Genomic DNA, 12,782 nt, shown 5'->3' with positions numbered 1-12,782 from the left:
CTGTAATGAACCACCTCACTAAGATTAACAGAGCAAGATCCAAAGTCCAGCAGTACTATTATGCCCAGTGTAAATGCAACACTGCATAATCAGGTATCTATGGAAGAGAGATAACTTCTATAAACCCCATTGTGATAACAATGCTGATACAACAATGGGTAACAATGCAGGTCAAAGTCCTGGTGGGTCCCTTCTGACTCAGCATATTCTGTGATTCTCTAATTCTATGAACTCCTGGTCCTGCATGTGACACTCCAAGAGTCACATTGTGTACCTGAAAGTGTTGTCCAAATGCTTCTTGAATTGTCAGACTTGGTGCAGTGGCCTGTGACCTGTTCTGGTGCCTGACCACCCTTTGCGTAAAAAAATCTTTAGTTCCTAATACTCAACCTAAACCTCCCCTGACTCAGCTTCATGTCATTCCTTTGAGTCTTGTCACTGACTGGTCTGAGAGAGAAGAGACTGGTACTTCTCCTTCCTCTTCTCCACACAAGAAAACTGTACACTGTGATGAGGTTTGCCCTCAGTCTCCTCTTCTTCAGGCTGAACAAACCAAGTGCCCTCAGCTGCCTCTCATAAGGCTTCCTGTCAAGATTCCTCACCAGCCCCGTGGCCCTCTTTTGGACAGTCTCTCTACATCTGTCTTATTTTACATTGTGGTGCCCAAAATCGCACACAGAACTCAAGATGAAACTGCCCCAGCTCAGAGCAGAGTGGGACAACCCTCCTCCCTTGCCTGGCTGGTAATGCTGTGCCTGATGCACCCCTAGGTCAGGGCTGGCCCTCCTAGATGCCAGGGCACTGCTGATTCATTGGACTTGATTGTTGTGGGTCCCTTCCAATGCAGGACATGCTGTGATTTTTTCTGCAACTACCAGACAAGCCTCTGCAAAGCTGCACGGAGAAGTCCCAGTTCAGACTGAGCACAGCTTTCGGCCACTCCTGCAGACCTGGGGGTGCAGCCGGTAACAGGGCTAACAGCAGCAACAAGCATCTGATACTTGCTGCCTGTGGCTCCCTAACTCTGGCCTAGTTGGTACTTCTAAGAAAGCAGAAGATTCTGTCTGAGATGATGAAAACCAGGAAAGAACTAGATAAAATTTCCTTCTGTATCTCTGTACCCCACTGGGGACAGAGGTACTTTGCTTCCAGTTAACAAATGAGTGAGTTACTTTGCACAGAGATCTATGAGCCCTAATGCTTGGTAGTTCTTGAGAAGAAATACACTGATGGACAATAAAGGTCATACATCTTTGTTACATATTTTTATAAATTTGATTTATTTTTTTAATATTCACATACATTTCATATGGTGGTGAACTATTTCCACATGTGCTGGAGGCTTTAAGGAATAATATTAAGAATTGTCTCAAAAAATTGTAATCCTAAATTTTGTTCAGAGACCTTTGTGGTTTGGATCTATTTATGTAGCTTATAGAAGGCAAGTTCAAAACAGTGTTGAAGCTGGAATGTATCTGGGAATATCAAAAACAGTAGGCCTGTTGTTCTGCATGAAACTAAGGGAGAAGATGAACAGACTGTCTCAAAATTTCTATCTGTATCAGGACTATGTTGAAACACACAAAGAAGTTATTTATCCCATTCTTAGAAATGCAGAATAAAGCTGTTTCCTTGAGATTAGGAAATAAAACCCTTTGTCACAACTGTTATTCTCCTCATATGAATACCTCTATTCTTAGTTGTTCCACTTTACTGCATCCTTGTACTACCGTAAAAAAAACATTTATTTCTATGACAGCTGTATAATAGCAAGGACAGTGTATGTCAGACAAATTCCAGAGGCTGCAGTTCATCAATATTTAAATCTTGTTACCACAAAGACAACAGCACAGTACTTGTATGCTAAGAAGTCTGCACTAATTTATGGACTTACTAATTGCATAAACATCAGTGCTGAATATAATTATAGGGAAAATGTAGATGCCCCAGGAACTGTGTAAAAAAAACTGATATCTCCATGACTGTTTGTCCAGTGACCAAAGAGTTAGTCTGCAGGGCTACTGATCTTCCTCCATGGGGCCATAAACTCTTTTGCAAGGAACATATATACACAGAATTAAATCTCACAAGAGATGTTTAGACCTTTTGAAAGACAGAGATGTTTCTTCTAGGAAGTGCATTTTTACCTCAAAGAGGAAGAAGAATATTAGCTACTAACTCTTGGGCTTTTTTCCACGTGAATAATGACACCCATGGACATGGACTCTGGTCTGGCAAAGATTCCTGCTACCCCCTAATGACCCATAAAGAAATGAGAAGGAAACTGCTTCACACAATATGAGTGACTAGACTGACCATCTGACTCATTTTCCTTCCCACCTGAAACATTACCTAAATAGTATTCATTTCTTCCGTGATTTTAAATAATTCAAGTATGACTAATGGAAAAGTTTAAGAGTTGCTTTGACAAATTTTGCATGGGGATCTTTCTTCTCTCTATACTGAGTAGTCTTCCTTCTTTCTCAAATGTGTTTTGCTTCAGGGTAGAAGAAAGCATCTAGCTAAGACTATGGCCTGACAAGAGACAGGGTGAGTTTGAAAAAGTATGCTTGCATATAAACCTATGGTATTATAGCTATCAAATAACCTGGTCTCCCAAGAAAATCTTTGGAATGTGGCTAGCTGAGCAAAGCTGACTGAGATGCCTAATCTGGGAAAAGCATCAAACAGAGACATGACAAATTTTTGGATTTTTTAAGGTAGTAAGAGTAGGATGCAGGGGCTGTGTTCCTCACTGAATTGTATTTGGATGCAAGGACAGGCAGCAGAAGTTGTTAATGAAAACAGGCCAACAGTATTTTCTTAATAAAAGAATGAAAGCAACATGCAAATTTTTTAAACAGCCCGATCTCACAGTATTTTTCAAAAGGTAATTTGAATTTTTAATTATGAAATACTTTAATATGACAAGATATAGATTGTAAGTGTTCTTTGTTTCAAAGCCCAACAGTTTTGATCGTGATTTTGTCATAAACATTGGTATAATTATGCTTTTTTTCAGATATCCTTATCTTTCAGAATAATATGATTACTTGAAAATGTAGTTTTGGTGTCTCCTTTTTAAAATTTTTTTGATCATGAGTAAACTTTGTTATGTATTCGAGAGACTAGTTTGTAAATGTAACCTCTCCTGCCTCTGAAAGAAGGCAGCAAATACAGAGAAAAAAAACCTGAAATCCTTATTTTTTTAAAATATTGTGCTTTATATAAATTTTTTTGTCTTGACTGCCTCTCATGTACTGCTTTTTTTATATGGCTTGAATTTATGTTAGCCAAATTAGACCGCATGTGTCAGTGTGAGCATGTAACAAACAGGTGTCATTAACTGATTCCATCTGACCTATTATTACCACCAAGGTAACTGGGTCTTGCTGGCCAGTTCAGGGATAATCACTAACTGGTATTTTGGAGAAAGTTTGTTCTTGTGCTCTGTTACATAGGAGGGCTCTTATCAAAGCCACTTTGAATATTCTTCTAGAAGAATGAACACACCTATGTAGACAGAAAGTCAAACACAGGGAAAACCTCCAGGAGGACATGCTGTATCTGTGTTACTCAGAGTATATTTTAAGAAAAGCGTCTCAAAAGTATTAACAGAAAACTGCATTGAGTCTTGGAGCTAAGAATCTATTTCTTCTCTAACTACAGTCAAAGGGTGTGAAAAAACAGTTATTGTTGAATCTTGTTTGGATGATCTTTGCTCATTTAGAAAATTCCCCTTCATTTGAAAGTATTTACAGGTACAAGTATTTGCAAATATTTCTCTAAAGTCTCTGCTAGATTGTTAAATGAAGAAGCAAAATAATTTGGATTGCTTTGCTCTATTGTATTGCTCAGTCTAAGTAACAAAGAATGATCAACACAATAAACATAGACATATAAATCTAATAAAATTGGGTCCTGACAAACAACAGTAAATTACACAGAAATTTCCATACATGGAATTGCTTTTCACATTGATATTCATCTTATAAATAAAAATTAAGAGGACTTCAAAAAGACAAACTTACCAACTTTTTTTCCCATTCCTTATTAAGATCATCCACATAGGAGAGAACAAAATCAATTCTCCTCACACCATCCCTGAAGAAAATAGAATCTTTGCTTTGATGTCTTTTATCAATCTGTAGAAGATACAGGCATATGAATAAAAAACCAAGCATTACTGTTTCTCTAAAATATGACAGAAGGCAAAGAAGTTTCCCCTTATTGCCACAGTTCTTCAGTTTCTTTACAGCTATACAGAAGATATATTTGGGCAAGATTTAACAAGGGCTACATCTAGTTTAAACAGTTTCAAAATTAACCACATATGTCCACAAGCATTACATGTAAATAACTGGTACAGGAAAAATAAAGATAATATGTTAGTGTAGCAATACTTGTGAATACTTGAAGCAGGTAGCAAAATGTAAATTCCATGCATTTTCCTCTACATAACAAAATTCACTTAATCAACCACCACAGAGACGTATGGCCCAGCAATGACCACATATAAAAATAGCTCACAAAAATACAGGGCTGATGTTTCAACATTGAGCATTTACTTTCACAGGAAAAAAATACACCTAATAAAAGATATCAAAGTAACAAGGTAATTAGGTCAAAATATGACCATGATCTATTAAAGGTCATATTTTAATTTACCAACATGCCAGAATGTCTTAGTAACAACATCCACCTTTTTCACTATTAGGCCACAGTAATTAATGTTAGGCAAATAAAAGACTGTAACCCCACTCTCCTAGGGAAGTTAACTCATTAGGTAATATTATTTATTATCATCTTAATATTCAGCTCTGTCAAATCACGTACAAGACATACAGCAAAGTGCTCTCCATAGAAGCAAACATTCTAGTTTAAATTAACTCTGTGCTGAGGAACATTGGTGTTATTTTTTTCAACCGCACCTATCAGCAAAAATGTATTTGTATAGGGCTGAATTGGGGTTTTATTTCATTAGAGTAGGAACAAAACAGAGTATAATGTCTCTGTCTTCTCCCTCTCTTAACATGCAAGGAGGCATGTGTTCCCCGAGAAAGCACAGAATATTTATTTGTAACTGTGAACTTTGCTCCCAGTTAACAAAAGGCGTCACACAGTGAAGCATGTTATTACTGCAGCACCCAAGTCACTTGCAATAGCATTCACCACTTTACCCTGAGACGTCGCTTTAGGAACAGATTATACTTTCTTTCACTCTGCTGGAATAACCAACAAGTAGTTAGCAGGCACACTATTTCTCTCCAAGAACCAACTGCTTCAAGCACATACATCCCAACTATGGCGAGCAAGAAATCCATGTCATTTAAAGATAGGAAAAGCCTCCAACCATCAGAAAAACACAAGCACCCACAAATAATATGACTATCATGCCTCTTTTATTAAAGGCAAAGCTGGGCTAGAATCCATTTGGACAGTAAAAGTATGTTTTAAGATAATGACTCCTATAATGCTACTTGCCATCATTTGGATACTTAAGCAGATTTTAAAAAGAGCCCTAAGAAAGTGGTTTTGAGTGTAGAGCAAAGGTACCAAAACATTGGCTCATGCATAGTGCACGCATGTTTCTGTTACGCTCAAGTTTGGCTGGACCCACAGGGACATAAAAAGACAAATGGCAAACATGTAATTCCAGAGCTGACAAAATTACAAGTAATAATATCAGCATAATTCACGTGTTTATCTTTAAATAGGCTGAAATAAAATAAAAATAATTGAAAATCCTATTGTTCCTGCATTGCACAACTTTATGCATCTTCATTAGACACACTGGTAGCTGTGTGTCTAATGAAGACATAAGAAGTCTTCATTAGAAGACTTTCATTCTAGTTTGTCTTCATTCTAGTGAAGACACACTGTAGCTGTGTGCTGCAATACTTGAAATAGCCATGCATTACTGAGAGTTCCTGTGTTCCTATGCTAGCCCTTGGGGAGCTACAAACACTGTTTCAAATCAATGCAGCACAAAAAAAGCTAAAAGAAATTATTTCCTGAAAATGCTGCCATCCATTCTTTGCCTTTCCTCTTCAGCAATTCTGTTAAGGCTTTTTGCTGTTTATCTTCTTGAGAAATATTTACAGCAGATTAATTAGACTACTTTGTATGGCTGAGGACAGCTACCTCAGAAATGCTTTTGCTTCCAAATGCAGTACATCATCTTGCATGATTAAAAGGCTCACAAAAATCATGGAATCCAACAGCAGAAAAGAAAAAGCATTTTTCTGTTCTATTTTGTACTTGCAGGTTTAGGTCTTTCATTGCAAATATTATTTTGACTACATGCAAACTGCAAGTTCAGATGCTAAGTTAAGCAAGTTAAAAACAGTGCATAGAACCACACTAACATCTTTATAGAATCAACAGTACTGTAATTATTCAGCATTACAGTAAGTGAACCCCAAAGTGCATTCTAACAACTTAAAATGTTAGCAATTGCTCCAACCACTGACTTCATAAGCATAGAAATTGTTCTTGTGCACTAAATTCATATACACAAAGAAGAAATAAAACAATAAGTAATACTTACTTCAAAAAAAATCTCCTGCCAAAGGAGTACCCCAAATTGTTTGGGTTGCATAGTTATATTATTCAATACAATTGAAGAAGTATTTTATCTTTATTGCCATTAAAATTAAGTTGTTTTCTAAGATGTATCAGAATCCTCAGTAATTAAAGGTCTGACTGGCAATTTAAGAAGATTCAGTAGTCATTGTCATATCTGCTCTTAGAAGAAGAATGCGTATCAAGTCCTTCTCCTTCTGTACATAGGATTATTCATTGTGGATAGTGACGGGCCTGCTTATTAAACCCATGAATTATTCCTTTCCATTTTGCTGCACTTGGATTTCACAAGGACAACAAGATCAGTCTTGCACATTCACAAATGTTTGCGCATACATGTGCACCTAGAAGTTTAACACATATAAAAAGTTTGTAATTTGCATTGATTCTATCAGTAAATCATTAAACATTGTTGATTTGTACATCATATTTCTTAACTCTTAACTCAGCTCTTTCCAGACCTGCATGAATGCAGCTAATGATCCTTGACAACCTGCAGTTACCAAATGAACCTACACCTCATCACAGAAAATATCCTAAAATGTGTTCCTCCTGCAATACAAGTAACCAAATTAAAACTTCCTAACACAGTACAGGCAGCAACCTGAAGCTTTTTAGTAGTTAAGTTACACCCAATGAGAAACTACAGAAGAGATGGAGCCCTGAGGAAGATGGCGAAAACTCAAGAAGCAAGAACTTTAAGTCACAACCGGAGAAATTCCTACTGGATGTGAGGCTGTGGTTGACTGGGAATGGGTACAACAGATTGTCCAGAGCAACTGCATAATCTCCATCCTCAGAGATCACACAGCCTGATTAAGTTAGGCAGGGCTGATCTGCACTGAATGTGCAACCTGATCTACGTTTGAAGCCAGCCCTGCCTTGAGTAGGAAGTTAGCCACCCAGAGGTCCCTTCCAATCCAAGTTCACTGTAGGATTCTATGAAATCATGTTCCTGCTAACATTCAGCATTTACCAGGGCTTTCAATAAGTTGAATAAATCCATAAACTACAAAGAAAGTTACAAAACCCACCCGTTAAAAAAAACAAGTAATGCCCTCCTGTTATCCTGTAATAGCTTACCAGCCTCATAAGTCTAGTTATCTAAGAACTGTGAACACTCAGCTTGTGGACAGATGTACTAATTGAATGTTGTAATGGTCTATCATGAAGAGATAAATTTTCTTTTCATGTGGCGTAAGTGCAAATTTACAGGATTCATATGGTATTATATCAATAGTTATAGTTATCCCAGAGGCTGGGGTATTGGATCATGTCCAACCAAACAACCCTCCAAGTACCTATGCTTGCAATCCTCACCTAAGACACAAGCCAAAGCCCTGCAGTAGGAAACCCTGTCTCAACAGGACAGGTGACAGGAGAGACCAAGATACTGGTAAGGAAACAAAGCACAGCTCAAGATGAAGTAAGGCTGTAAGAGCCCATGGTCCATTTTGTCCAGACTGGTTTGGGCATAGTATGTAAATGCTGGCTGGCAGCCTCACATGATATTCAGATCCATCTAGACTCTCCATTCAGTGCTGCTGAGGGTTTGCAGTCCTTGGCCACCCCACTCCACAGGTGCCTCTGAGACTCTTTTCCAGGGCCAAGGCAAACAGTCAGGCACGGGGATCTGGAGAGCATAATGCAGCTGCTAGAAGTGGCAGCTACCACTAACACTGGCACACGGTGCTTCAGAGGAACAACTGTGGGCTGAAGCTGAATGACAGGCACTGTGCTAAATGTCTCTGTGGCCCCACTTACCCCCACCCCAGCACACTGACAGTGGGCTTTGGGCAGTGTAGGCAGCTACCCCCTTGTCATGGGGTGACTTTACCTTTAAGGTGGTTTTGAGAGCTAAGGAAGTTGAAGTTGTTGGGGACTGATAGGAGTCTCTTCTCCCTACCAATCATTGGTCATTACTAGGAACTGACAGCAGTTTTAACCATTGAAAAGGGAGATCAACTTGTGAACCCTACCTTAAGATGTAAAGTCAGGGCACTTTTGTTCTTTTTGTTTCCTGGCTGTGAAAGGTAACAGACCTCCAGCTGGCCTCCCGTTCCCTGCCTGGCCATGCGGCCCGGGCGTGGGGGGGGGGGGGGGGGGAAGGGGCTGGGCTGGGCCTGCCGCGTCTCCCAGCTGGGAGATGGGGGCCTGTTGGGGGCTTGTCCCGGGCTCTGGCCAGGCCAGGCCGGTTCCTGGCTTGGCTGCAGTGACGGAGTTCACCGGGGACTGCCGAGTAAAGAAGGAGAAAAAGCTCTGGACCTGCGGCAAGCTGAGACAGCGACTACACTCTCCAGAGCAGCCATGAAGAATTTTCTGTCGCAGACAGCTCCAGCTCCTGCACCGGCAGAGATCACAGAACCATCTACAAAGCCTGGGCAAGAGTTTAAACTTTTCATTACCCAGATGAGACTTGCAGATTAATCCTTTTATCCAGAGAAAGAAAAAGAGAGTGATCAACATGTAAAGAGACTTTATAAAATTATCAGAGACAGTAAAAAAAAGAATTAAGTTTTCAGAAAAGGTAGAGATTAAGAAGATGCTTTTATGAGCTGAAATACCTTTCTGTTAAGACTATGGAAATGGACAATAAGGTCTTGAAAAAACTCCTTTAATTCATGACAGTATATAGGGAGGAATAGAGTGTTCAAAGTGTAAATTTTGAGTAAAAAGTAGAGTGATTGTGATACAGTGAAGTGCTGGAAACAGTGAAGCGAAAATTTGAAGCCTTGAGAGGCAGTGAGAAAACTGTTTTCTAGTGAAGCTCACAGAGACAGATGAAGAAGACTTTTGCCTTTGAATAACTCATCCTTAAAATGCCATCCCTAGACTCATGGCCCATAACACACCTCAGAGTGAAGTGAAATGGGAGGAGTGAGCTCTGATAACAGCAGTTCTGGGCAGCTGACATCAAGGCAATAGAAAACTATAACAGAAGTAGTTTTCTTGTGAGAAACTCCATAAATTAACAGAAAGAGACTTCTGTTTCTCTACAAAGACTGGTGAAAAGACTGTAACAGGAATTGGGACTGTTTTAAACACCAAAGTTCCAAAGTTTTTGTCTCTGTTATCATGTGAACAAGGGAATAGTAGGTAGTAGAGGATAAAAGGGGATTTCTGGAAGCTTATTCTGGTGTTCTTATTATTGTAGTTTGTTAATAAACTTTCTTTATTCCTTTTAAGTTTTATGCCTGTTTTGCTCTTGTTCTAATCCATATCTCACAGCAAAAAATAAGTAATTTTTTAGTTACTAGTTTAAAACCATGACACCCCTAATGGGTTAGTAGTATCTCAGTACACAATAAACAAATACGTTTTGCAGATTATACCTAAATTATTTATGTATGTTTTTATGGGACTCTGAGGGATTTCTATTTCTGCTTATCCATCCAACAGGAAATGTCTCCTTACAGGTCACTTAGCACAACCCTTACCTTGTAGGCATGGAGCTCCCACCAAATACACTCTGCTAGTTAATATCCCAACCCTCTCTATGTCCCTGCTTCAAAGACAGGGAAACTTTTCTTAGAGCAATACTTTTCAGATTATAATTCAGTCAGAAAAGTGCAAGTTCCTTAAGGGCTTATGTTTAGAAACACCGTTCCCAAATTCAATGCCTCGGACCTCAAGGTTTCCCAAATGTCCAACCCCACAGAGCAGGGACTTCAGGTTGAGACCTGAGCACCCTTCCCCTTCTGCTTTTGTATCTTGCATCTTTTTTGTAGGAAGGTAGTTTAGAGCAGCATTTTCAGTAACAAAATAGTAACCAATACAAAGCAGAGGTGGAGGAAGCCATTAGTTTCATTAGAAGCACCTCTGGCTATAACTAACAAGAAAGACGAGAGGTTACATTAATACCATGGAATGGATTTTATGATCCCACATCAGTGTATCAAGAAATTACATTATCATAGTCCTACATTACCCAGAAAAAAAAACTACCTGAAACTACAACATTAAATTCATTTGTAGCATTTTGCTGGCTTAAAAGATAAAGTCTACAAACAAAATACTTATTATATTAACTGCATACCTTCAATAGCAAATTAGATGTGAAACAGGCAGTGAAAAAACCCCAAAGAACTACATTAAAATGCAACTAAGTAATTTATGAACTAGCAATTTTTGGCAGAAAAACTTTCAGAATATAAAAATGGACAAAAATATAAGGTTTAAAAGCTGTATCAAAATACAAGAAAAGCCTCCATAACTGAAAGGAAACATTCAATGGCTTAAAACCAAAGTTATTTATATACTCCTCCTTTTTAGTGAATTAAAACATGCTACAGGAAAAACACATGGATTTAAGTGCTGCTATGCTAAAGATGTATATTTATATTCATATATATATATATATGTATATTTTTACATATTTACGAACTTAAACATAACTTTATAAATACATATCTAAATTATATAAAGGTATTTCCAAAAGTAAAATGTTCCTGGAAATACATTTACAGAACTTACACAAATATACATATACTCTCCTGGAAATAAAAATGGCATATTTCTGGTTTATGCATTCAGTTTCCATTTTACCAGAGTCCCTTTCCATTAAGTTCTTGTCATTATTCTTCTTTGAAGGAATCCACACAACTGAAGAGCTTACTCACTTTAAAGACATACATTAACAATACTCTTAATACCACCCATCTCAATTTCCAGTTATACTTCATGCAGGCTATGAGGCTTTCCCATTCAAAGAAACACAAAATGCATCTATTTCTTGTAGCTAAAACTCGCAAGCTGCTCTTTTCACCTTCACTCATGTTTCACTTCTCAACCCCATTAAAATCTGAAAGCTTGAAAATATGCATTTCAAAGCAGTTTAAGACACCAGGATATTTGCACTGAAATATAAATGCACATAAAAAGCCTCTCTGAATAAAAGAGTACATTAAAGAAGAACAGAACAAAGAAAAATAAAAAGTAAGCTAGGAGAGTGTATGCATTAATGGAAGACACCAGAGCCCAAAGTAAGCAAGCAGACAGTTTTAATACGCCTCAGCATGTACTTCTTCAGCTATTTTAAATGACTTTTTGTACTTTGTCTCCATAAAACAATAATGATTCTGTTAAGTTTTCTGATATATTTGAGAATTTATATAGTTATCTTGTCTGCGAATTTCAGTAAGTGGCTATTCTGAGCCTTTCCTTATTATTTACTGCAATTAAAAAAAAAGAGGCAACGTATTTCAAATTATGTCGGTGTTTGTTTCTTGCTCTTTGAAGTATCATGCTGACTCACAGAGCGCTCAGGCCACCATGATAAAAAGGAATCCCACATTTGTTAATAACACCAGTCAGAATACATCCTATATCCTATCAAACCAAAACAATGATAAAAAAGCAAACTTTCCAGTTTTCTCCACCAATCTCAACTTTTCAATTTTGTCCATTATCCTTTTGATTTACTTCAATTTATCTTTTAAGCCATCTCTACGAATAAATGCAAGACCATGTTAATTTTTATCAACTAGAAAAAGTTTATTTTAGAAAGATGGTATCCTTGAAACTGGAAAATTTTCTGGTGAGGGACATTTTGGCATACTATAATAGAAGACGCCACACAAATTCATGCAAGGAAGCATGAATACTTCTTACTGCTTACCACTTGATGTTCAGGGATGAGTAAAGTAGTCTCAGTACTGTTTAGGCCCTGCCAGTGGCATCACAGGAAAAACATAATGTTGTTAGCAATGATGCAATGGATGCTTTAAAATTAAAGGCTAATACAGAAGGATCAGTGTAGTTCCTGGTTTAAGTTGCTGAAAAGCTCTTCTGAGTGATAAATGGATTTTCAGTCCAGATAGTCAAAGTTTAAACCAACCTCTACTTCCTCAGAGGATCCTGGTCGCTAACCTACACTATGAACTTTTACATGCTCCATACTAATTTTTAAGCATCAACAATTACAATTTTTGATAAGAGTTAAATAGTATTCCTCCTTATTTCCTTTACAAAAAATAGTCTAAACAAGTTGGTACAGAATAACCTTCATAAACCAGTGAAGAAAAACTTTTAACTTATTTAATACCGAAGAGGGAAAATGCATACAGCATACATGACTGTGCATTTGGAACAAATGTGCTGCCCCTTACTTGGCTATTTTTTAACTACAAACTGAAATTATGCAGTGTACACTGAATGAAAACAAATGCAATGAGACAAATCTTTAATCTGACAGTGTA

The 12,782-nt window shown here is 37.8% G+C and overlaps 1 protein-coding gene across 13 annotated transcripts in view; it reads right to left on the bottom strand.

Annotated features, from left to right (window-relative positions):
- The window catches only part of ANO5 (anoctamin 5), a 67,574-nt gene that overhangs the window by 36,246 nt on the left and 18,546 nt on the right, over window positions 1-12,782 (bottom strand). For 2 of the 13 annotated variants that reach the window (XM_005531585.2, XM_088057276.1), the window contains 3 exons: window positions 12,203-12,250; window positions 5,181-5,225; window positions 4,032-4,145 (listed from right to left, as the gene is read on the bottom strand). In XM_005531585.2, the coding sequence (XP_005531642.2) occupies window positions 4,032-4,145; window positions 5,181-5,225; window positions 12,203-12,250 (207 nt within the window). Of the gene's footprint in view, window positions 1-4,031; window positions 4,146-5,180; window positions 5,226-6,550; window positions 6,930-12,202; window positions 12,251-12,782 lie in introns of all 13 variants that reach the window. The other 11 variants (XM_088057278.1, XM_088057279.1, XM_014260252.2 and 8 more) reach the window with 9 other exon arrangements.

The sequence above is a fragment of the Pseudopodoces humilis genome, chromosome 7, assembly GCF_049639895.1.
Source record: "Pseudopodoces humilis isolate 2021_Gansu_Grassland_sample_001 chromosome 7, ASM4963989v1, whole genome shotgun sequence".
Lineage (NCBI taxonomy): Eukaryota > Metazoa > Chordata > Aves > Passeriformes > Paridae > Pseudopodoces > Pseudopodoces humilis.
The sequence above is the reverse complement of the archived record's forward strand: the minus strand, read 5'-3'. Positions and strand labels throughout refer to the sequence as shown.